The 27652-nt window shown below is 31.3% G+C and overlaps 1 protein-coding gene and 1 non-coding gene across 2 annotated transcripts in view; one reads left to right on the top strand and one right to left on the bottom strand.

Moving 5' to 3' along the window:
* Window positions 1–8425: 8425 nt before the first annotated feature.
* Window positions 8426–8497, top strand: Trnap-agg (transfer RNA proline (anticodon AGG)). Its single transcript has one exon. It is a non-coding gene; the product is annotated as a tRNA-Pro (tRNA).
* An 11699-nt stretch (window positions 8498–20196) lies between these two features.
* The window catches only part of LOC135124393 (uncharacterized), a 171496-nt gene continuing 164040 nt past the window's right edge, over window positions 20197–27652 (bottom strand). The window contains exon 6 of the mRNA XM_064049439.1: window positions 20197–21142. Coding sequence (XP_063905509.1) covers window positions 20771–21142 — 372 coding nt within the window. The 3' untranslated portion in view covers window positions 20197–20770. The remainder of the gene's footprint in view (window positions 21143–27652) is intronic.

Below are 27652 nucleotides of genomic sequence, written 5' to 3'. Positions count from 1 at the left end.
GCGTCATCTCAGATTTTTTTCTTCCCCCATCCCAAGAAACAACGATGTTGATGGAATCAACACTGAACCATAGAAAGAACCATTTAGAAAAACTGAAAAAACGATTTTATAATCGTGTGAAACATTCGAATAAGGCACTCCTTTATTTATTTATTCATTTCTCTGATTAAAGTGGAAAGGTTGAAACTATAGAGCTTCCCCTCCAGGAATAATCATTCATTTTTCCGTAGAAACTTATTACTATAGAAGTAGATTGTCCTATTAATTTTTAAACTGATGAATAATCGGTATATGAAACGCTAAAAATTAAGTTGACTGACTTTTTGACAGGTATAATCGCCTCTGAGGACTTAATACGGCCACCTTTGAGTAAACATTAGATTAAACTGTTTGTGAAAAAATCCAAAAGTAAATAAAATGTTAATCCCTCAGCAAACAAAATTTCCACTGCACGACACTATTTTCCGGCCTGCCCATCGCATGCACCGGCTTAATTAAATCCACTCAACTCCACAATCGCGGAATTTTAAATTGTAATTTATCCCCGCTAGAAATCGACATGGCTGCAATCCCGTTTTGAAATGTATGGTAATCGAATAACAAGCCGAAGTTGACAAAATTTCGCCCCCGGATCCCTGCATTAATTCTCAATCCGATCGAAGCCGACACTTTCGTCATTAATTCGCTCCGGTTTTGGAGTATCTTGAATTTTTTATTTGCGGAATAATCCGGGCCGATACAAAACGCGGAAAGCCGCCAATAAATTATTCTTATCGTTGATTGAAATCTCTCATTTAAAAAGGAAAATCGATTATTGAAAGCGGAAAATAGGACGTTTCGACGATTTTATCTGACGATTAGCGCGCTGAACCGGCCAATGAACGAGTCCTTTTATCCTGCGGACAATCTGTTTATCTCTCGTACTACGTTTCGGCTGCACCTTTTAATTAATGTCCTCACTAACTAGCGCCCAATTTTATTTACCGGAAACTGTTTGCTTGGCGCTGTCACGAGACGGACAAACTGCAAGGATTTTCGTTTCTTGTTTCGTACGCGCGAAGAGATTAACCAGGGAGAGGATCATTCGTTATGGAGCCTAATACAAATTAGATAGGTAAAGAGACGATTAAATTAGAGGGTTAATGAGACAATCTAATTCTGATTCCAGTGATTAATGTCACAGTTAATTTGGATTTAAATATGCATCGCTAGGGAGAAAAGCGCTCTTATCCTGAAATTTTTTGGCAAAGGAAGGGTTCACAAAAAAAATCGCAATACGATTATTTTTAAAATCTGGGTTAGGTACTACATTTTGTGAAAAGATTAAGAAAGATCGGCGCTTTGTTGTAGTGTAAGTAAAGTAAGGTTTTAATATACAGAGCGTTTATAAAAAATCATCTATAACAATTTTCAAATGGGTAACTTTATTTCATTTTATCCAAATAGAACACCCTGTATGTAATTACAGCATTATTCCATTTCTAGAGTACGAAAGAATAAATCGCCGTTTGTCTGCTGTTTGTTTGGAATTTTTAATAGACAGATGATCTACTGGATCGATTGTTGTCAAATTTTATAGTGTGTATTATGAATTTAACCAAAATTTGGATAAACATCCCCCCCCAGCAATAGGGTGACGTCATCTTTAAAATTTACATTAGTAAATATTGTTTCAGTTCTATAAAATTAGATACTCCATCACATATAGTTTATGAATCCGTGTTCTGTCTTTACCCCAGATATCCAGATTTTTGGAAAAACATTTTAAGGTTAAAATTTAAATTTTAAACGAAATATTTCGAAAAACTTAGTCTGTGATCAATAACATTTTCAATTCGGGTCGACCAGATCTACATCACATAATGTTTTGTGCATTTTTGGTCATTTTTTCCAAAAGCTCTATTTTATGAAAATTTCGACCTTTTTCAACCATTTTCACAAATTATCCAAAGAAATTTTTTTGTGCATTTCACCCTCTATCAGAAACTTTCCACCTCATTTCTTCGAAAAATTCAACCATTTTTCCAAAATCGACAATCTGAAGTATAGCCACTTTTGGGATATGTATTTTAAAAATTTAATTTTGAAACAGAATATTTCAAAATCTTTGCCGGAGACGATTAACAGGTTACGGTTTTTAGAACATCTCGTTGAGATTCATATTGTACAATTTTTTGTGGATTTTTAGCTAAATTTGACACAAGCGAATTATTATCCATTATGTCCCCTTAAGAACTTTTTACTATTTTTCGACTACCCTCAAAAATCACCTGTAAAGATTTTATTGTAGTTTCTGATCTTCAGAAATTGTTTGGGTCTTATTTATTTTTGGAATTTCTTACAATGTTTTCAGAATTGCCAATAAGATTTTAGAAAAAGTGTATTTTAAAACCGAATGTTTCAAAAATCTTGCCTCTAGCTGGGGACAATTAATGGGCTATGCTTTTCGAAAGAGCTCGTCGAGTTTCGGCTTTTTTTAATTTTTCGATAAATTTACCAAAAGCTCAATTTTCTAATTCCCCACTTAAGAAATTTTTAACATTTTTTAAGAATTCTCGAAAATTGCCTAAGGAGATTTTTTTGTTGATTGTAGAAGTGTGAAATATGGTTATTTTAAAGGTGTTTTAAAAATGTCATCTTGAGACTGCAAATTTCGAAAATCTTGATCTGGAACCATCAAGACGAACATTTTTGGCTTTTGGCAGAGATGAATAGACAAATTTTGGGTAGCATTTCGCTATCTACATAGTAAACCTAATTTTCATTCGGGAAGCAAAAATGTAAAACTTGCACAGTTATTGACCAGACCTGACCTGACCTGAGCTGAGCATTTTTGAGCATTTTTGAAAATTAGTGAAGCAGACCTTTTTGTTGATTCCAACTTACAGGTCATTTTCGATCATTTTTTCACTCTTACAGAGTCGCCAAGATGAAAAATATGGTCATTTGAAAGGTGTTTTAAAAATTTGATTTTGAAACCGATGAAACCGAACATTTCGAAAAATTGTATCTGAGACGTAATTCTAATTTTCGTAAAAATGTAAAATTTACACAACTGTATTATTTATACTTCAGAGGCAAGGAAAGGTTGGTGAAAATATCATTAAACATTTTTGTAAATTTGTATCGAACATCGCTATATAACTTGAAATTTTGAGACTACGTCATCCAATTTTTGGCCGAGATCTCCAAGAAATTTTAGTTACTGTTTCATCACGTGCAAAATCTGTGTAATAGTGAAGTAGGGTTTCTTCTTCACTTTTACACAGATTTTAAGAACTTGATAGGTTTTATATGAAAAATATAATAATTTAATGATTTGGTTTTTGTATGAAAATCCGTATAACGCAATAATAGTCTGGAAGTTATTGAAATTTCGACATGTTTTTTAGTACAATCAAGATTCTTCAAATATTTTCTTAGAGCAATTTACAAACAAATTCATCTTAGATATGATTTCTGAAATTTGAATTAAGTTTGTTAATTTTTAATTACAATTGGCGTCTGATTGAGATTGCTACTTCTAAAAACAGAGATACAAAATTAGAATCTTGAGATTTCTTATTCTTTTGTATGCTATTTCTAAAGTAGAAACATAATTAGCCCCTGTGGTTGCTATTTCTAAAATCAAAATACAATTAACTCTAGAGATTGCTACTTCTAAAATCTAAGGCTAATCTGTTTTGCCATTGCTATTTCTAAAATCAATGCACAATTAACCTCTGTGATTGCTACTACTAACAACGAAACAAAAGCGATCCTCAGAATGATTTATTTTCTATTATGTTAATTCTAAAATCGAAATATATTCTAAAAGTAAAAACCTCCGAGGGTTTACTTCTAAAAATGAGACAAAATTAAAATCTCGATGTTCTTTATTCTGTTGTATGCTATTTCTAAAATCGAAACATAATTAACCTCTGAGATTGGTATATCTAAAATAAAACACAATGAACCCTCGAGATTGCTACTTCTAAAAACAAAATAATCGATCTCCAGGCATTCTTATTCTGTATTATGTTATTTCTAAAATCGAAACACAAATAGCTTATGAGATTGGTATTTCTAAAAGCGGAAAATAATTACGCCCCAAGATTGCTAGTTCTAAAAACGAAACACAAGCGATCGTTCCAGACGTTTTTAATTCTGTATTATAGTATTTCTAAAAACGAAACACATTTAGCCCCTGAAATTGCTAATTCTACAAGTGAAACACAATTAACCCCCGAGATTTCTATTTCTAAGCAAAAAACAAAATTGCAATTTGCTGTTCTTTATTCTATTGCATGCTATTTCTAAAACTGGAACACAATTAGCCCCTGAAATTGCTGTTTCAAATGCTAATTCTAAAAGCGAAAGGTAATTGCGCCCCGAGATTGCTACTTCTAAAAACGAAACACAGGCGATCGCCCCAGACAATCGTTATTCTGTATCATGCTATTTCTAAAATCGAAACACGTTTAAGATCTGAGATTGCTAATTCTAAAAGTGAAACACAATTAACCCCCGAGATTTCTATTTCTAAGCAAAAAACAAAATTTAAATTTGCTGTTCTTTATTCTATTGCATGCTATTTCTAAAATCGGAACACAATTAGCCCCTGAAATTGCTGTTTCAAATGCTAATTCTAAAAGCGAAACGCAATTGCGCCCCGAGATTGCTACTTCCAAAAACGAAATAAAGGCGATCGCCCAGGACTATCGCTATTCTGTATCATGCTATTTCTAAAATCGAAACACATTTAAGATCTCAGATTGCTAATTCTAAAAGTGAAACGCAATTAACCCCAAGATTTTTACTTCTAAAAAGGAAACAAAATTGAAATCTCCAAGTTTTTTATTCTATTGTAAGCTATTTCTGAAATCGAAACACGATTACGCCTGGAGATTGCTACTTCTAAAAACGAAACATAAGCGATCACTCCAGACATTATTTATTATGTATTATGCTATTTCTATAATCCAAACACATTTACCTCCTGAGATTGCTAATTCAAAAGTGAAACACAATTAGCCCCCGAGATGGCTATTTCTAAACACGAAACAAAATTGAAATACCACCGTTATTTGTTCTATTGAATGCCATTTCTAAAATCGAAACATAATTATCCTCTGAAATTGCTGTTTCAAAACTCGATTAGCCTCTGAGAATGCTAATTCTAAAAGCGAAACGTAATTAGGCCCCGAGATTGCTACTTCTAAGAGCGAAAAAAAAAATTGATCTCTAGGCATTCTTTATTCTATATTGTGCTATATCCAACACTCAAACACATTTAGCCCCCGAAATTGTTAATTCCACAAATGAAAAAAAATTAACTCTCGAGATTTCTACTTCTAGAAACGAAACAAAATTGTAGTTTCGAGTTTGTATTTTGTTGTATGTTATTTCTAAAATTGAAACACAAATAACCCTCGAGATTGGTACTTCTAAAATCGAAACACAGTTAGTCCCGAGATTCCTAATTCTAAAAGTGAAACACAATTACACCCCGTGGTTGCTACTTCTAAGAACGAAAAAAATCTTTATCCAAAAATTCTTTATTATATATTATGATACTTCTAAAATCACAGCGCATTTAACCGCTGAAAATGCACTTGATTGCCACTTCTAAAAACGAAACAAAATTGAAATCTCAAGCTTCTTTATTCTGTTGTATTCTATTTCTAAAATCCAAACATAATTAGTCTCTAAGATTGCTATATCTAAAATCGAGACGCAATTAACCTTCGATATTGCTGTTTCTAAGAACGAAAAAATTCAATCTCCAGACATTGTTTATTCCGTATTATGCTATTTCCTATTTCTGTAAAATTTAAACACCGAGATTTTTAATGCTACAAATGGAACAGAATTAACTCCCGAAATTTCTACTTCTAAAAACGAAACAAAATTGAAATCTCGAAGTTATTTATTCTGTTGTATGCTATTTCTAATAAATAATAGTTTAAAAAACTAAAAAAATACGCTTTTATTGCTAATCGAACTAAAAACTAGAAAATAATTTTTAATGACAGAGTTTAATATTACAGTAGTAGAAGATCAAACAATCAATCATAATAAATCACCTCAAATTAAAATTATAATAAAATTTAAGTTATTAACAGAATAATTCAATTCAGAGTAAAAAGCGTGGGGTGCTTGATATTTTAAATATTACAATCATTCTATTGGCAACTATCTATGAGAGGATAGTTATGAACCGCAGTAAAATGCACCCCACGCTTTTTACTCTGAATTGAATTATTCTGTTAATAACTTAAATTTTATTATAATTTTAATTTGAGGTGATTTATTATGATTGATTGTTTGATCTTCTACTACTGTAATATTAAACTCTGTCATTAAAAATTATTTTCTAGTTTTTAGTTCGATTAGCAATAAAAGCGTGTTTTTTTAGTTTTTTAAACTATTATTTATTTTTCATTTTTTAGTCTGCGACAAATTCATAAATTGGGGAATTAATTACTTATTTAGATTTTTCTAGAAAGAACCACTCAGTGGTCTCCGTATGATCGATCAACGGGAATTAGTTCGAAATCAATCGCCCTCACGGACCAACGGGACACAATTCATCATTGTGGTTAGTTTTACCCCCCAAATGGTTAATTTTCCTCCATGTTTGTATTTCTGAATCAAAATTTGTTATCTTTATTTAAGTTGGTGAGAATTCATGATTAGATATGTTTTAATTATAATTAATTCCTTCTTTACCGACTGTAAAACCAAAGCTATGCAGAAATTGTCCTTGAAACAGAAATAATCGGTATAGATCGGTATAATCGACACGGAGAGAGATAACCGTGGTATATACTGACACAATTAAGATGCGATCAGCCATTTTATTTGCACACGTTTAGTTAATTAAAAGTCCGTTCTTGTTTTTTTCATTTAATATCCGTTATTTGTATTTTAATCAAGACTATAATTATTACAACGAAGAATAAACCAGATACTACAGGCATGCGCAGATCGCGCGCTAGCTTTATCTCTTTTACCCCACTACACAGGATCCATAAAAGAATTTATAAATCCTGGAGGTCCTAATAAGGATCATGGGAAACTGTTATCAAATTATTGCATTGTCATCGATCCTTGAGACGTGTGCAAAGTTTCAAGATGATCAGACTTTTAGAAACCGATGAAAATTAAGCTCAAAGATTCCGTTACACACATACATAGATACATACAACCCAAGCTAATAAAAGCGTGATAAAATTGAAACACAAGTAACCCTTGGGATTGGTACTTCTAAAATCGAAACACAATTAGTCCCCTAAAAACAAAAAAAAATCGATTCCTAGATATTCTGTACTAAGTTACTTCTAAAATCGATACATATTTAACCCATAATATGGCTAATCCTAAAAGTGACACGCAATTAACCTCCGAGACTTCTACCTCTAAAAATGAAACGCGATGGGCCTCTGAGAATTGCTAATTCTAAAAGCGAAACACAAGCGATCGCTCCAGATATTCTTAGTTCTATATTATGCTATTTCTAAAATCGAAACACATTTTTAGCTCCTGAGATTGCTATTTCTAAAATCGAAAGGCAATTACGCCGCGTGATTTTTACTGCTAAGAACGAAACAAATTCTCTTCAAAGATTCTTTATTCTGTATTATGTTATTTCTAAATTCGAAATATAGTTAGCTCCTGACATAGCTACTTTTAAAAACGAAGCGCAGTAGAATCTCGAGACTCTTTATCCTGTATTAATTCTAAAGGAAAAATACATTTTGTGCTCCAGATTGCTAATGTTAAAAATGAAGCAAAATAAATTCCCGGGGTTGTTTATTTTGTGTTATTTCGTTTGTTAGTTATGAATCTTATATCCTTGCGAATGTGATACTGATTTATTTCGTTTTAGTTTGCCATGATTTTCCGATTATAAATATAAAAAAGAATGAATTAGAAAGCTATATTTTCAGCTGTGATGACTACAAACAGTTTTATACACATGAATGATGTCGTTTATAAATAGCCAGAATAGGACCGAACCTACGTGATCCTTGCGGGACTCCAAATATTTTCCGAACAGTAATAAATAAAAAACGTTAGTTCAAACTACTAAACAGTTTGTTTTGTACAAATCAGAATATATTATGCTATTAAAATTAATTTGATTTTTTTTGTAATTATTTTTGCAATATTATAATAAGCCCAGAAATGCGTACACGTAGTAGATCTTTCTTTTAAAAACCAGTTGTTCAAGTACAATTACTTTTTTAACTACTCTTTTCTAGTCACCAGGAACGGTAGGTTCATTGTTCAGGCATTCATCACGCACTTTGATTATTGTGTCTCTTCGGTGGCTGTAGCATAATCATGTTTACACCGGATTTATCGTTAAAACGCTAAGTATAGTTCAAACTTTCACTTTAATTATATGGCGTGAAATCAGGTTTTTTGTTACTGCAATAACGGCTCGTTGGTCTAGGGGTATGATTTCCGCTTAGGGTGCGGGAGGTCCCGGGTTCAAATCCCGGACGAGCCCACCTCTTTTTTGTTTTTGGAACTTGCATTTTTGTATGTTACTTTCACTGTTCAAGTTTGATCAACGAATACTTAAATTAAACCTCACAGGTAGTATGAAACCTCGGGGCTACAACTGTCTTTTTTTAAGAAGGTGAAACCTCTCTACCTCATAGAGCTTATCACAAAGAAGTAAAATTTCGTAAAATCGAATTTTATCATTTTTCGAAGAACGAAGATTTGTTGGACTGTACTCCAGGAGCGAAGGAAGTTCTGTCGAAATAAATTTCGATCAATTTTGACTACAATTAAGTATGTATACCTAGGTAGTGTAACATTCATGGAAAAAAAGTTCCACGCTATCGATATTCTTCGTAGTAAATAAATTAAACTGTTCTACCTTAGTCCTTGTAGAACAAATCCCCTCCAAATAATTTATTCGCGCAAAAACCCCGGAATTTTCGCTTAATTCGATTTTAGACCGTCCTAAATCCCCTAATGCAGCTGCATCAGGCATGCAATTGGGTCGTACGACCATTTGGACGGAAAAGCTCTCCCGGAATATTCCAGCTGAAAATTATTCAGCAATTTACAAAAATTCCATTTCGATTTTATAGTGGCATACCGTAACCGAATGAAATTTTTTTAAGACAACATCACCTCAATTTTCCTCCACATGCCTCAATTGACTTCGTGACTGTCGGATTATGATAATTCGAGGGTTGTAGCTTCTTTCCGTGTTTCTTTCGGTGGCTCTTTTTGTGGTGGACCCTTCCAGCTTTGTAATGACTAATTCCGGCTTTTGTTGCGTAAAACAGAAAAAGGTAATCGCGCCGGAATAAAAGGTGGGTAAATATGGAAATGTTGATTGCAACATTAATTAACTCGAATTACGGAAATGTTGCACAATAAACATTAAAAATAACCTGTGTTTTGTTTAATTAGAAAAGTTGGCGTTATCAGGATACGCTCCATAAAAAGTTAAGTTTGTTTAGCTTAGGTGAAAACGAGCTTTGTGTTTTACATAATGATGGAAAACACAAATAAAGCTTCGGAGGAACTACTCCATTTCGTGTTGAAAGCATCGTTTTGTCTGAAAAATTTGTTGTATTGTGTTTGCGTTCATTTAAGCATTCAACCCAGCATCTGCAACATCTGAAACAATTAACTTTGTCTTCTCACAAAAGATGATTTTTCATGTTCTTAATTGTCTAGACGTCTTCCTACGTAACGATTTTGACGATCTCTTACCATTCACTGAATGGTTGCTCCTCTTTAGTTTGAGTTTTATATCTATTTCAGGTGCCGCCCACTCCTTCTCTTTTGTGTGTTGTTGTATCTCCGTAAATATATTTTAATTAAGAAAAGTAATGTTCTTTTCAGCGTCTGAATACAGTCTTGAAAAATTAATATTATTTTAAAAAATAACTGCTGAGGAGGGACGCTAGGTTTCAAGACGTTTCTGCTTGATTGCGTTTTGTGTATTTATTATTCCGTGGAGATGTAAAAGTAAAATAAGGATATTAAAGTTTTATCATTAAATACAGCTGATGCTCTTTCGACTTTAAAAACAGAAAATTATTTTCAGTAAAAACAAAATTAGCTTATTCATTTATTCGGCTCTATCTCATGTTTTGTTCTTTTTAATCAATTCGTGCCCTTTATGACATACATTGTGAAGAGAATTATAACGATGTTACTTATTATCTATTAGTTTCAATTAATTAATTAATATACAGGGTGGGTATTATAATAACGGGACCATGACCAAATTTCAATGCAACACAAAATACATATCTCATGTTATATCCATTCACGATGTAAAGTAAAGTAGGCTTTGATATTTTTTCTTTAAGTTGGATAAACTGATTTGATGATTTAGTTTTTTGTCTGTTAGTAGTCTGATTGACATTTGCTTTGAGCTGGATTGCCACTTTTCTACTTCATTTATTAGATCAGAATTACTAGAAGCAATTTTTCCATCAAGCAGACATATGTTTTAATTTTGTCAGCATAAATAATTTGTCATTGTGACAGATTCACCGATCATTGCGACTTTATTTAAAAATAAAATGCCTAAAATAGTTTTACTGCAACAAAAAATTGCAATAAAAAGATGTTTTTTGCAGTTTCGAAAAGACAGGCCCGATCTTTCTTTCGAAGAAGTAACTATGAGGATCTCGAACATATTTTCTATAATGTAAAAATACGCTGTAAAATATTTTTTATTTTTTTTTTCTCATAGGTGGGAACATCAACTGTGGCGAAAATTTTATCAACAGGAGACCAAAATTTAAAAACATCACTATCTGGCAAGCGAAAACCAACGGATTTATTTACAAATTATATGTTTCGGAAAGACCTACAACGACAAATTTGGCAACTTAATGAAAAAAACGAATATTTCACTGTAGATACTCTTTTGGCATATTTTAGGGAACAGTTGGAATTTAAAGGGGGGCGAACCACATTATACAAAATTCTTAAGTCAATGGGTTATAAACACAGGGAAGTAAATGGTCGCAAAATTCTATGTGAACAAAAACACGTCGTTGCAGCCAAAATTACTTTTTTGAGAACATATTTACAGTTTCTAAATTCTTGTGAAAATTTTACTTTCGTGTATTTGGATGAAACATGGATCTATCAAAATGGTTCGTCCATTCGTCGCTGGGTGCACGATACTGATCTAAAAAGCAATCCCACCAAAATTAAAAGTGAAGGATCAAGGTTTACTATTCTCCACGCGGGTTGTTCAACGGGGTTCTTGGATGGTTGTAACAATTTTTTAAATTCAAAAAATAACGATAGAGACTATCATAAAACGATGGACGGGACAATTTTTCAAAATTGGGTGGTTAATCAGCTCATTCCAGCTTTGGCAAAGTTGAACCAAAAATGTGTGGTGGTTTTAGACAATGCACCGTATCATTCGGTCCAGTTGGCTAAACCACCCACTTTTTCTAGTAAAAAAACATGTTTTCAGTTCCTTGTCGTGAAAAGAAAACTACGGTAATTTATTAAGAAAAAAAAAAGGCAAAATACAAACCCCGCCCACCCGCCTTCATCTCAATTGTGATAACTTTCTTATTCGTTGTGAGCCGAAGGGCGGAGCTTAATTGCAAAATGTTCATTTCTCTACAAGAAACCACCATATGAAACATGTTTTAAGTAACATGTTGAAAGGAAACTATAAATGTGTTAAAAAAAGGTCAAAAAATAAACCCCTCCACCCGCCCCAGTCTCAATTGTGATGAATTTTTTATTCGCTATCAGACAGAGGGGCGGAGCTTAATTATAAAATCGATCTTTCCCGACAAAAATTTACCATTCTAAGCGTTTTAAATATCTTATCGTGAAAAAATATTACATAGATCCAAAAAAAATGCAAAATTGAAGCCCTGCCTACCCACCACCATCTCAATTATTGTAATGATGTTATTCGCCGTGAGCCCGGGGGCGGAGTTTAATTGCAAAATCCTTATTCCTTCGTAAGAACTTACTGTCTGAAACATGTTTTTAAGTATGGTGATGTTGGAAGAAACCTGTATATATTAACAAAAAAAAAAAAGAGTAAGCCCCACCCACCCGCCCCGATCTCAGTTGTGATGAATTTTTCACCAAAACATGTTTTAGGTTTTATCATACTGTTCAAAATAGACCGTTTTGAGAAAAATGAGACTTTGTAATCCCCCTCGCCCTTATGTCAATAACAACTAAAGATGTTTCCCATGGTAATTTCTTGTGGAAAAATAAAGATTTTGCAATTAAACTCCGCCCCCCTTGGCTCATGACGAACAAAGAAAAATCGTTACAATTGAGATAGGGCGGGTGGGCGGGGTTTACGTTTTGCATTGTTTTTTTCTTAATATGCAGTCTTCCCTTCACTACAAGTAACTGAAAACATATTCAAAATGGTAAATTTTATCGCCCACACTTCTCTAAAATTTACCCTTTTAAACATGCTTTCAGTTTCTTGTCGTGAAAAGAAAACTAAGGACATTTATTAAGAAAAAAAGGGCAAAATACAAACCCCGCCCATCCGCCCTCATCTCAATTGTGTAAACATTTTTATTCGTTGTGAGTCAAAGGGCGGAGCTTAATTGCAAAATGTTTGTTTCTCTACAATAAACTACCCTATGAAACATATTTTAAGTAAAATGTTGAAAGGAAACTATATGTGTTAAGAAAAAAAAAACGTCAAAAAATAAGCCCCACCCACCCACCCCAATCTCAATTGTGATGAATTTTTCATTAGTTATCAGACCGAGGGCGGAGTTTAATTATAAAACCAATCTTGTCCGAAAGAAATTTACCATTGTAAATGTTTTAAATATCCTATCGTAAAAAATACTATGTATATCCAGAAAAAAAGGCAAAATTTAAACATAGTGTTGCATTTGACAAAAAATGTTCGAAGAAACAGTTGTGGGATTCAATTAAACCCTTCAGAAACAATAGAAAAAAAGATATTTGGTAGACGAGACATTAAGAGAAAGTGGCCATGAAGTTTTTAGATTACCTTCGTACCATTGTCAATATAGTCCAATTGAAATGGCTTGGGGATTTTGTAAGAACTGTTACAACAAGCATATAAATTCTCAACCTTCATTAAAAAATAGGGTAGAGAATTTATGGCTTGAGGCGGTTTCTAAATGTATTCTAAGCATGTGGCAAAATTTTTGTAAACATTGTGAAAAATTTATTTTGGCAGATTGGGAAAAAATGTGGGAAATCTTTCGTACGAATCTATACCTCCTTTCATTATTTCTAGAGAGCGGATTTCTAGGTTTAATGCTTTTTGTGAAAAATGTAAGCACTTCAAAATTTTTTATATCTGTAACTATGATACAATTTGGAGTCATTTGACACATTTTTTTTATGCTTATTTGCTTTTTTTTCATTTTTATGCATATTAAAACTTATATGCTTATTTAATGCTTTTTTCGACGAATATGAGTTTTAATGCATATTTTGTTCAAATGCCGGCCTTGTCGGGATGACAAATACTTGTTAGTTAGCCGTATCGTATCGTATGCATTTTACCTGGACTTGACCATTGAAGTACACTTACTCAAGACCCTTTCTGTGAATAGGTTCCGGTCGTTTGGGTAATAAAATTTTATTATAGAATTGGAAAAATACTCCATAGATTTTATGACTTTAAATCCTTACTTCCGTTGATAATGAATTAAAGCTTTTAACCAGATGTTCTTTTTCGGCATTTTGCGGCAAGACCGTTGAAGATTTTCTAGAAAAAAGGGTTATTGTACCCAACTACATACCTTAAAATTTTTCTAATGGAAACTTTTAAGTAAATGAACCGTTTATTTCACAACCATCAGTCTATCGTATCTGTCGTGGTACAGTGTTATACGTGGTTCTCCCTTGTTACATGTTGAGTTCTTTTTGGTAATATTACTAATATTTTAAAAGAATGCCAAAAGTAAAATCGACGCCGAATGAGTGGATAAGGAATTTTCCAGAATTAAAATTAGAAAACAACAAAATATTCTGCAGAGCTTGTGTGAAAACCGTGAGCCCACTATTTTTTTTTATCTATTTTCCTTTGTTAATCCTGTATATGTACGCTGTTTTAGATTCAAAGTGATAAAAAATATAACGTGACGCAACATGTCAGAACGACTCTTCATGTAGAAAGGAGGAAAATGTTTGAAGTTTCTAAAATTAAACAGCAGACCATACATGAATCTGTTGCATCTACTTAAACAAAACATGAGCAGTTTCAGTTTAATTTCGATTTATGTAAAATAATTATCCAATCCAATATACCTTTAAAAAAATTGGAGAAAGGCCCTCTTCAAGAATTCCTTGAAAAACACTCCAATCGACATATTTCGGTTGAAAGTATTCTCCGAAAAAATTATGTAGGCCCAGTGTTTCAGCAAGTTTACAACGAAATTAAACATCGCATTAGAGATAACACAGGCCTGCGAAATATAACTTTTAATTTCCCTTTTAAATAATATTGTTTTTTTTTAGGTATTTATGTATGCCAAATTAAAATATAACTCTAGTTTTTTTGTAGCACATCCGAGATTTATTTTTATGTAGGCCTAAATGTTCATAGTTTTTCAAACAATTTTTATGAAAAAATAAAATATAAAGAATATAAAATTGAATGTTTATTTATTAAATGAACTAAATTAGTTATAAACAAGACTTAAAAAAACAAATAAATCAAGAAGCTTCTTTTTTTCTTTCTTCAAAGCTCTGGTTTAAGCGTTTTCTCTTGTATTCACGATAGGATATGTTATTGCTGTTACATTTTTCGCATTATATCTTTTTATATTTGAACAGGAAAAGTAACAATCGTCTGTATGATTTTGTGGCTCCATTCAAATCACTGGTGTCAGCAAACTTAAAGATTTCTTTTTACTTTTGATCATCTGCGAGGTGCATGAACACATTTTATGAGGCACCCATTTTTTGTCTTGATTTTTTATATTAACTTTAAAATAACTTTCGCATAGTTGTTCGATAAATTCAGAAATTACTTATTGTTGTTTTTTGATTAAATAACTTCTACAAATGTAACAGAAGTTATCTGAAGAATTAACCCATTTCCGAGAAGACATCAGTAATTTTTGTTTAAATTCAGGGTAGTAAGCGCATAGTCGACACAAATAACTCTTACTAAGCTGAACATGAAATGAAATATCAACATCATTATCCATACATATCATTACCACAAAATCTAGAAGTTAATTTTTATAGTATTAAGAACAAAACTGAAAAAAATATTTTTGGCAGAAACTGTACGTGATAGAAATTTTTGCAATTTTTTTTTATACATGAGTATCTAAGAACTACCGAAATTACTACTTGATTTTGTTGGGGGAAAACCATCGCAGACCTGTGTAATTATTTATGGTTCGCTGTCGATGAAACAACCGATAGCTGTGGAAGATACGTGGCAAGTTTAATTGTTGAAATCTTAAATAAAAATTTCCCTAGTCGAGGGTATGTAGTAAGTTTGAAAATGTTAGATAAAACAAATGGCAATACGATTACCAGATTTGTAAATGACAGTCTTACGTCACGATTTTTGCCAAAAAATACTACTAGTACTTGGTAAGATAAGGTTGATTTTGGCAAATAATATATCTTCTGGAAAAAAAGGGGGCGGGTGGGCGGGGCTAGTATTTGCTACGATAAGATCGATTTTGACAAATGATATAGTATTTGTTAAGATAAAACTGATTTTGCCCCTATTAATCTTGTAAAAACTCATGAAATTTAAAGGTGCTAAATTGCAAATTTTCTGTATCTTTTCACTTTTAAACTATCTTTTAAATCAAAGAATATTTACTTTTTGTTGCATCTTTTTTCACGAAAATTTTATTTTTGACTCAACTATGATTTTTGAATGTTCGTGTACGCTGAAAATTAATGTATTAAGGGAATTTGAAAATGTCTACTGCCAATTATGTTTTAACTAAATATATGTCCAGTCAAATTAGCGATCAACCTCGGAATGAGAGATAATAAGCTGAATTTTCGTATATACCTTCATTTTAGCGTTCTAAAAGTTGTCTCAAAAGTCTCATAAAATCTCGTGTCTGCGTCGTAAGTTATTCAAGGTCAAAGGTGAAGAAAAACAGTTTTTTGCGATTATCTCGATTTCTATTGCTCCAATGATGTTAACATCTATTATCGTAATTGTAGAGCACAAAATTTTGGACAAATTTTATTTGAAACATTTTTTCATGCGCCCAATCGTTTTTGAGATAGAGGGCAGTGAGCGCGCAGCGCTCATCCATACGTACTGTAATGCAATCAACCGTGAATATCTGTGAATACTACCTTTAATTTTGAATAATTTGTATTATTTATCAGTTAATACATTGTATTTAATAACATTTTACATATTTTCAATACATTCATTTAATGATAATAATACTTACCTACTTTGTGGAATTAAAAAAGAACAAAAGTATTAATTTTCTTCTTCTTCACCGTCATCTTCTGGACGTTCGGGAATTTCTGTTTCATCGTCATCATCTTCGGTGCCCTGAATCGTTGTTTCCAAACGTTCCAGTTATAATCATGATAGAAAAATAAGTATTTAAAACCTTACACATTTTAAAGATATAAATAAATTGAGATATACAATAAATATTTCATTAAATGCGTTTTTAATTACACAAAGTAGGTAAGTATTATTCAATGAATTTGTTGAAATTATGTAAAATGTTTAAATACAATGTATTAATTGATAAATAATACAAATTTTTCAAAATTCAAGGTAGTATTCATAGATATTCACGGTTGATTGCATTACAGTACGTATGGATGAGCGCTGCGCTCTCACTGCCCTCTATCTCAAAAACGATTGAGCGCATGAAAAAATGTTTCAAATAAAATTTGTCCCAAATTTTGTGCTCTACAATTATGATAATAAATGTTAACATCACTGGAGCAATAGAAACCGATATAATCGCAAAACTGTTTTTCTTCATCTTTGACCTTGAATAACATATGACGCAGACTTATGAGACTTTCGACTCAACTTTTAAAACGCCAAAATTAAGGTATATACAAAAATTCAGCTTATTATCTCTCATTCCGAGATTGATCCCTTTTTTATCCTAAAATGACTGGACTATTAGTTTTCAAAACATAAGAAGTATTTCTAATATTTTGGATTTTAAGTGTCAACACTGAATTTTCTTAACATTTTCTGATTAATTTAACATTTTCCTTTTATTCTACAAAACACTCAATGCATCTTTTGACATTCAAACTCTCATTCTTCCCTAATATTTGAAAAGTCGCATGTTTAGTGAGCACAGCATTAATCGAAGAATCTCTTTTAAATCAAAGAAAATTTACTTTTTGTTGCTTCTTTTTTCACAAAAATTTTACTTTTTACTCAACTATGATTTTTCATGTTTCTACACTCTGAAAATTAACGTATTATGAGAATTTTAAAGTCTTCACTGCCAATTATATTTCAGATGTTTAAACCAAATATATTCATTGAATTTTCAAAACGTAAGAAATGTTTCCAATATTTTGAACATTTTGGATTTTGAATATCATTATTGAATTTTCTTAAAATTTTAGTTTTATTTTTCTGATTAATAAAATGTGCAAAATATGATCAGTCTATGCTTGTGTTTTATCACTGTATTCATATTTTTTTAATTTGCTTGTACAGGGTGTCTCAGAGAAATTAATGACTGGGTTGTTAAAAAATAAATATCCAATCAGATTTAGGAACTTAACTCGTTACTATGGAAATATGCAAATTAACACCTTTTAAATTTAACAAGTTTTTACAAGTTTAATAGGGGCAAAATCAGTCTTATCTTAGCAAGTACTATCCCCGCCCACCCGCCCCCTACTTACTCAGAGTTTATGTCATTTGCCAAAATCAGTCTTATCTTAGCAAATACTAGCCCCGCCCACCCACCCCTATTTTTTCAGAGGATATGTCATCTGCCAAAATAAGACTAATAGTAATAGTAATATTAGCAAGTACTAACTAGCAAGTACTACCTTCTGAGAAAATAAAGGGAGGATGGACGGGGCTAGTACTTGCCAACATAAGTCTTATTTTGGCAGATGACATATCCTCTGAGAAAATAGGGGGCGGGTGGGCGGGGCTAGTACTTGATAAGATAAGGTTGATTTTGGCAAATAACATACGTTCTAAGAAAGTAAAGGGTGGGTGGGCGGGGCTAGTACTTGCTAACATAAAACTTATTTTGGCAGATGACATCCTCTGAGAAAATAGGGGCGGGTGGGCGGGCCTAGTGTTTGTTAAGATAAAACTGATTTTGCCCCTATTAATATTGTAAAAACTTGTGAAATTTAAAAGTGTTAAATGGCAAATTTAATTTCCTGTATCTATTCACTTTTAAACTTTCATCATTCGCTAAAATTTGCAAAGTCGCATGTTTAGTGAGCACAGCATTAATCGAACAATCTTTTTTAAATCAAAGAAAATTTATTTTTTGTTGGTTCTTTTTTCACGAAAATTTTATTTTTGACTCTGATTTTTTCATGTTCTTGCACTCTGAAAATTAATGTATTATGGGTATTTTAAAATCTCCACTGCCAACTATGTTTCAGATATTTAACCTAAGTAAATATATTCATTTAGTTTTGAAAACATAAGGAATATTTCCAATATTTTAAACATTTTGGATTTTGAGTGTGATTACGAATTTTCTTAAGATTTTCACTTCATTTTTCTGATTAATGCAACATTCTTCTAAAATTTAATAAGTCTCATGCTTAGTGAGCACAGCATTAATCAAACGGCTCTTTTAAATTAATGTACTCAATTATGATTTACTCACAATTCTACTTCCTGAAAATTAACATATTCCCGCCCACCCGCCCTATCTCAACTGTGACGATTGTGTGAAAAATAAGATAAAATATTTCAAAAAAAAATTAAAGGTATTATCCGTTCACGACCTTTATATAGGGGTTGGCCATGAAAATCTAGTGAGTTTGTTGGTATTCGATGCAGAAGAATAAAAATTCCCTGAACTTTTTTCGTTAGGTTATGTTTTATTAAATTAAAGGTTAAACAATTTTGGCGAATAAAATTTTATTGATGATCTCGGATGTAGCTCGTTATATGTTGAAAGCAGGGAATAATCTAAAAATATTGTACCCCAATTTAATTCACTCTACTTGCATTGCCCACGGTTTAAACAGAGTGGCTGAAGGAATACGTTTGCAGTTTCCTACTGTTAATAAATTAGTGGCAAATGGTAAAAAGATTTTTGTTTAAGCCCCACTAAGAGTGCAACATTTTAAGGAAAAATTTCCAAACATACCATTGCCCCCAGAGCCGATTATAACGAGGTGGGGAACATGGTTACAGGCCACATTTTATTATGACAAATATATCAAAGAATTTGAGGAAGTAGTTACGGAGTTTAGCGAAGATTCTTCTCAATCGATTAAAGATTGCATAAATATTTTGGAAAACAAAGATTTGCGACAAGATCTAACTTTTCTAAGAAGCAATTATCAATTCGTATGTGAGGTAATAGAAAAGTTAGAAAAACCCAACATGTTGTTGGTAGATGCCATAAACTTAGTGAAATAATTTAAACAACAAGCAAACGCAGTAAGGGGTGATATTGATACTAGAGTATCTCAAAAACTTGACGAAGTGTTAAATAAAAATGCAGGTTTCGGTGTTCTTTCCGACGTTGCTCGTGTTTTACAAGGCCAGAAGGTGGAAAATTTGGAGTTAGATTCAACATTAGTTGCAAAATTCAAATTTGCGCCAACAACGAGTGTGGATGTTGAACGCACATTCTCCAATTTTAAACACATTTTAAATGATCGGCGAGAAAAGTTTACAGTGGACAACTTGGAACATATTACAATCATAAATTGTTTTAAAGAAAACTGAAATACGTGTGTAAAATATAAACTCTAGGATTATTGTAATAATATTTTATCCAAAGTTCTAAGAAGTGTTCTTTGATTTGTAATATGATTAGGTTTTTAATGCTTTTTTGCTTAAAATAAAACTTTTTTAATGAAAGTGTTATGCTTATTTAATGCTTTTTGCTTAAAATAAAACTTTTTTTATTGAAAATGTGCTTATTTAAGCGCTTATTCTTAATTTTTTGTGCTCATAAATCCGCTCTCTAGTTATAATACTCACCCCATATATAATTTTGGGTTCAAAATGGTCCACATAAATAAATGAAACAAATCGGCAGTAAAATTACGGAATTTATTCAAAATACAGACTAGTTAAATAATTAATATTAATTTAAAATTAAGTATTATTACAATTAAGAGTCAATATCTTTAGAAGCTGGCTCGTTAAAATGTCGCAGGATTTGCACGTAATAAATTCCTCTCTGCAGAACTAATTACATGCAAAATTCGCCGCTTTTATTTTTAATCGTTCATTCCGATTCTGAAGACATTTATTACTAAAATTAATGGCCGTCGTGTTAATTTAATTAAGCTGGCAGTAATTAAATTACATTAGTATTGCAATTTACAGTAAGAAGAAAGAGATAACGTCGAGAAGTATCGTCGAGATTCCAAAAGCATTTTCGTCCAATTATGTTAAATATATGGTGACTAAGTTCCACTCTTCCACTCCAAGGCCAGAAATACAAAAATAATCTCGACGTCATCACTTCCCAGCGCCCTCTTTAATCAAGCGCCGCTTTCGCAAACAGTTCACTGTGCAGATGATGATCTAAGATGAATATTTTATCACAGACATATTTACATACTCGCAAATTCCAATAATCCGTCTCTGCACTTCGCGTCTTATTTACAAGAACAATCTGAATAAAGCTAAAAGCGAAATTATGGTTAGGTCGAAATTGCGGCCCGAAGACGAGCTCTCGGCGACGATGGAAGTGTAGGAGCGCTCCTCCTTGCTTTCTAGGCTTTTTAGGTTGTTGTCGTCCACGGTCTTGTACACCCTCCGGTCTGTCATTTGATTGCCCACGATCAGCTTCTTGTTGTTGTATATCCTCGTCTGGTTCTCGACGATTTCTTCCAAGTTTCCGGCGCCGTCTTCATAACCCACTTTTATGAAAGATGTGATGGTTATTTCGAATAAGCCGTTGGGGCTGTTGGGGTTGGAAGCGATGGCTCGACGTCTTCTGCCGTATCCGATTTGTCCGTCACTACATTCCACCTGGAAAAAGAAGTTTTTTAGTTGGATGTATTTCAAAGGGTGAATCGAAGATTATTCGTCGTCTGAGAACTTGTTTGATCCATAGACCCGAGCGAACTCAGGCCAATGTCGACTATAAGCGTTAAGAATTTCTGCTAGAAATAGTTATTATTTATATGCTTTTATTTACAAACGTAATATCACATCTCACATGTTTCACTCGATTTTGACATGCAACAATTTTTATTTAACTAAGAATTAATTCTTGAAAATTGAAAAGTTAAAATATCGAAAAATTGAAAATCCAAAACATAAAATGTCGAGAAATCGAAAAATTCAAAACCCGAAAAATCGGAAAGTCGAAATACTAAAAAATCCCAAAATTGAAATAACCAAAAATTTTAAAATAGAAGAAAAATTGAAGAATCGTAAAACGGAAAAATAGAAAAATCAAAACATCAAAAAATCAAAAAAATGAGAATTCGAAAATCTAAAAGTTAAAAATCGAAAAACTGAAAAATCAACAAATACCTAATCGAGAAATCGAAACTCGAAAAATTCAAAAACTGAGACATCGAGAAATCGAAAAATCAAAAGATGGAGAAATCGAAAAATTGAGAAACGAAATAAGCCAAAATCGAAAAATCGAAAAGTTAAAAATGGAAAAATTGATAAATCCAGAGATTGAATAATCAAAACATCGAAACATCCGAATCTCGATAAATCGAAGTCTCAAAAAATTGGAAAATCGAAAATTTAAAAATTCGGAAAATTGAAAAATTAAAATATAGACGAACTGAAAACTTGAGAAATTGAAAAATTTGGAATTTTAAAAATTGAAAATTAAAATATCGAAAAGTTGAGAAATTGAGAAATCGGGATATAAAAAAACAATCGAAAAATTGAAAAATCTTAAGTGTTGAAAACGAAAAACTTAAAATCCTAAAAATCATGCTTTGTGTCCTATACACCAATAAAGTTAATTCAATTTGATTCAATTCAATTCAAATTAATTCAATTCAAAAAAAATTCAATTCAATTCAAAAAATCAAAAATCGAAAAATGCAGAAGTCGAAAAATCGAAAACTCGAATGATTAAAATATTTGAAAATCCCAAAACTGAGACACATATCCAATATTTGAGAAATTAAAAAATTGTAAAATTGTGAAATCGGAAAACCAAAAAAAAAACAAAGACAAAAATCGGAGAATTGAAAACTGAAAAAGTTCGCGAAGTCGAGAAATGGGAAAATCAAAAATAGATTAATTGAGAAATCGGAAAACTGAAAATTTAGCAACGTCAAAATTAGAAAAATTGAAAAATAGAAATACGAAAGAACTGAAAAATAAAAAATCGAAAAATCGAAAAATCTAAAATTTAAAAATTGACAAATCAAGGAATCGAAACTCCAGAATTTAAAAAATTAAAAAATCGGATAACTGAAAAATAAACAAACATCGAAAAATTGAGAAGCCCAAAAGTAAAAAATCGAAAAACCAAGAAATCCAAAAATCGAAACCTCGAAAAATTGAGACTTCGAGAAATCGAAAAATCAGACATCGAGAAATGGAGGAATGGAAAGCCGAGAAGAAAAGTTAAAAATTGAAAGATTGATAACTCGAGAAATTAAACAATCAAAACATCGAAACATCTGAATTCGATAAATCCAGAAATCAAAAAATTGAAAAATCGAAAAATTTTACGAAAGAAAAATTTTTTAAATTCGGAAAATTGAAAAACTGAAATATAGAACCACTGAAAACTCGAGAAATCGAGAAAACCTAGAATTTTAAAAATTGAGAAATCGAATTATAAAACAGTGGAAAAATTGAAAAAGTTTAAAAAACGAAAAACTGAAAGTCCGAAAAATCAAAAAGTCGAAGAATCAAGACACTGGAAAATCCCAAAACTGAAAGAAATATCCAAAAATTGAGGATATTAAAAAATTGGAAAATTGAGAAATCGAAAAACCCAAAAAACCAAGTTGAAAAATCGCAAACTTAAGAAACCGAAAAATTCAAAAATCTAAAAACTGGAAAATCGAAAAATCGAAGAAATGAAAAACTGAAAAATCGAAACTCTGGTAAGACGAGAAATGGAAAAATTAAAAAATCGATTGAGAAATCGGAAAATTGAAAATTCAGAAATGTAAAAATTTGAAAAAATAAAAAATATTGAAGAACTGAAAAATCTAAAAATCTAAAAATCTAAAATTTAAAACATTGAAAAATTAAAATATCGTAAAACGGAAAAATGGAGAAATCTAAACATGAAAAAACCAAAAAAACTGAAAGAAATATCCAAAAATTGAGAATATTAAAAAAATGGACAATTGAGAAATCGAAAAACCCAAAAAACAAAGTTGAAAAATCGCAAACTTAAGAAACCGAAAAATTCAAAAATCAAAAAACTGGAAAATCGAAAAATCGAAGAAATGAAAAACTGAAAGATCGAAACTCTGGGAAGACGAGAAATGGAAAAATTAAAAAATAGATTCATTGAGAAATCGGAAAACTGAAAATTCAGGAACGACAAAATTTGAAAAATTAAAAAATATTGAAGAATTGAAAAATTAAAATATCGTAAAACTGAAAAATGGAGAAATCGAAACATCAAAAAATCAAAAAAATAAAAATTCGAAAATTAAAATTTCGAAATCGAAAAACTGAAAAATCAACAATGCGGGAAATCGAAACTCGAAAAGTAAAAAAATTGGAAAATAAAAAAATCGGATGATAAATCAAAAATCGAAAAGCTGAAAAGTAAAAAATCGAAAAACCATCAAAAAATTCAAAAACTGAGATATCGAGAAATCGGAAAATCAAAAGATCGAGAAATCGAGAGATCGATAAGTAGAGAAGTCGAAAAATCGAAAAATTGAGAAAACAAAATTAGCCAAAATCGAAAAATCTAAAACAAAAATGGAAAAATTGATAAATCGATCAATCAAACATCGAAACATCCGAATCTCGATAAATCGAGAACAAAAAAAAATTGAATAATTAAAATATCGAAAAGTCGAAAAATTTAAAAATCTAAAGTTTAACGAAAAATTGAAAATCCATAAAGTAAAAATTCCAGAAGTCCAAAAATCGAAGAGTCGAAAAATTGAAATATTGAAAAATTTCAAAACTGAAAGAAATATCCAAAAAATTGACAAATTAAAAAATTGGAAAATTGAGAAACCGAAAAATTAAAAAAGCAAAGTCAAAAAGTCGTAAGCTTTAAAAAATCTAAAAATTGAAAAATCAAAAAACCTGGAAAATCGAATAATCGAAGAATTAAAAAAAATGGAAACTTTGGGAAAAGAAAAAAAAAGATTAGTTCAGAAATCGAAAAACTGAAATTTTAGAAACGTCAAAATTTGAAAAATTGAAATATCGAAATATTTAAAAGTCGTAAAATTGAAGAGGACAAAAATTGAGAAATCGTATCATTGAAACATCGCAAAATTCAGAAATCGTAAAATAAAAAAATCTAGAAATCGAAAATTTAAATAATTGGAAAATTGAAAAATTGAAAAGCCGAAAAGTAAAAATTCGAAAAACCGACAAATCACAAAATTCAAAAACTGAGACATAGAGAAACTGAAAAATAAAAAGGACTCGGAAGAGTCAAGAAGTCGAAAAATCGAAAAATTGAAAAACCAAAATAGGCCAAAATCGAAAAATCAAAAAGTAAAAAATGAAAAAATTGATCGAGAGACTGAATAATCAAACATCGAAAATTCGAATATCGAAATCGAGAACAAAAATAATTAAAAAACCGAAAATTGAAAACTTCGGAAAATTGAAAAATTAAAATATAGAAGAATTGAAAACTCGAGAAATTGAAAAATCTGGTATTTGAAAAATTGAAAAATTAAAATATCGAAAAAATCCAGGGGGGCAAAAATCGAAAAGTCGAAAAATTGAAATATTGAAAAATTTCAGAACTAATTGAGAAATTAAAAATTTGGAAAATTGAGAAATCGATACACTAAAGAAACAAAGCCAAAAAATCGTAAAATTAAAAAATCAAAAAACCGAAAAATCGAAAAATTCAAGAATTGAAAAAAATCGAAACTTTGGGAAGTCGAGAAATGGGAAAATAAAAAAAAGATTAGTTCAGAATTCAGAAAATTGAAAATTTAGAAACGTCAAAATTTGAAAAATTGAAAAATCGAAATATTTAAAAATCGTAAAATTTAGGACAAAAATTGAGAAATCAAAAAATAAAAAAATTGAGAAACCGAAAATTTGAAGAATGGAAAAATTGACATATTGAAAAATTGAAACCTCTACAGCCGAAAAATCTCAACAGCGTATTTATAAACCACAAGTTCAGGAATATACTACTTTTTAACATTTAAATAACATTTATTTCACAAAATTGTAGGATCACATCATCCATAAATTGGAAAATATTGTTGATTTTCTTCCAAAAATTTTGACGTCTAAAGTAAAAACTCAAGACAGATTTATAAACCATAAACGGGGATATAAAATTTAAATTATATCTACTATTGTAAAATTCGGAGATTACGTCATTTCATTGTTGGTGACAAATTTTGGTTTCCATTTGATAATACAATTTAAAATGTAAATTTTCTCATTCGGGAAGATTATGTATTAAATCGTTAAGATGTTCAAGAACTTTGTTCACTTATTCGTTGTAAAGTCGGAGCAGATTTTCGAACTGGGTTAGTTCTTCGTAGAGGATGTGTATCAGAGATAAATCGATAATTGTCGATATTGGCCTGATCGCTCTCTGGTCTATAGATCAAACAAGTTCTCAGACGACGTATTCGGATAAAAAAAATTAGTGTGTTAATTGCAATGGTTGTAATAATTTTAAGGATATCAAATCTTGACTGTTCGCTTCAGTTTTTTTTGGTGCTTTTTTTTTTTTTTGTAAATATGTATGTAGGATTGAGTACACTAGCTGGTGCATTAACTAACAGTGATCTTCTTACTCTTATCTTCTTTAAATTTTTGAAGTCGAGATCTACTTCCTAGAATTCTTTGAGAATTTTTGGACAAATTTTCAAGAATCTCAGTTTTTCAAAATTTTGACTTTTTGACCGATTTTCGAGCACCCGTTCGAAAATCGATAAAATGAAAAATGACGATTTTCCTGATAATTAAAAGTTTCATTTTTAGACAAAATTTTTTGAAAATCTTGGTCCAGGAACATCAACAAATTATGTTTTATGTCAGTTCGTCCAAATGTATTTCCTAGAATTTTTAGGGAGCTTGACCATTTTCGAGCAGCTTTCGAAAATTACCGAAATCATTTTCTTGCGGGCTTCGACTTCTGGAAGTTTTATTTGGGCTTTATTTCTGTGAAAATTCCTACAGTTTTTCCAAAATAAATAGAAAGAAAAATGATAATAATTTTCGATATGTTTTAAAAACAATAATTTAAAACCGATTAATTTAATATCGGCGAAATTTCCTCAGCTTAAACTGAATTAAACACACATCAAGTTTTGCACTTAACATTCTTGGTTAGAAGAACTAAAAATTCTCTCGGTTCGTTCTATTTGTCCTCTTTAAACTTCCTCAAACTCCATTGTTCGACAAAGCTTGCGAGTTTTAGCGACGCAACCTGACCTGAAAAATCTGAATTTTTTACACTTCATCCGACAAAAATCCGCTGCAAGCTTCACAAAATGCAAGCGCACGTAAAGTATTAAAGTTCGTCACGGGTACTCTCGAAGAAAACAGCTTTTTTTCTTTTGTTTGTCGGTTTGGTTAAATCAGCGCCGTGTACGAACATTCTCCAGAAAAAAGCAAATCTGTTTTATGCGCTACAAACGTCGCTGATGCTACATGAGGATTCGGCTTAAGAGTTATTGATGTCAGAAGACGCGAACTTATTGGATAAGAGAGGAAGTATAAAAGACAAAGAGCTCACACCTAATCCCTCTTCTTTAGTAACGCTCCGGTTGACGTAGTTTTAAACACGGGAAAATGCTTTAAGAGGGAAATTGCTTCAAATTTTGCTTAAAAAAGCATCGGAATCGATTTTTCCGTCCGAAGCTGTTTAGCTATCTAAAAAAAAAGCGACTTCTTTGCGAGAAAAAAATTCGTGTTGGTCGCTGATAAGTTCGAATAACAGGAATAAAGGAACGATTCAATTCAAATTTAAAAGTGTTGATGACCTGCCAAGATAATGTCAAAAAGAATGAGCCGAACGTTCATCGTACATCAACAGGAACAATAAAAAGATTTGATCTTGAATTCGTATGATTGGGTTACAGTTGGAAAAGTAGATAGATTGAGTGTCACATTACAACAAATAGAGCAGAAATGGCTCAAGAAAAACTAGCGGTTCTATCTGGACTTACTGGATAAGGAATGTATGATGGATATATTGATGAAATTTTGACGCGAAGCTCGATAAATCAACATCAACAATGTAACAAAACATTTTATTGCTAGATCAAACAGTGTCTCGTTACAAGAAAAATACTTGTGAAAATGGAAGTTTAGTGTTACTGTAGCTGGGAGGGAATTTTAAGAATTTTGTACACCAGCGGGAGAAGT

Source organism: Zophobas morio, unplaced genomic scaffold, assembly GCF_036711695.1.
Source record: "Zophobas morio isolate AGI-343-1 ecotype UQ-CSIRO unplaced genomic scaffold, CSIRO_AGI_Zmor_V1 ptg000007l, whole genome shotgun sequence".
Classification (NCBI taxonomy): Eukaryota; Metazoa; Arthropoda; class Insecta; order Coleoptera; family Tenebrionidae; genus Zophobas; species Zophobas morio.
The sequence above is the reverse complement of the archived record's forward strand: the minus strand, read 5'-3'. Positions and strand labels throughout refer to the sequence as shown.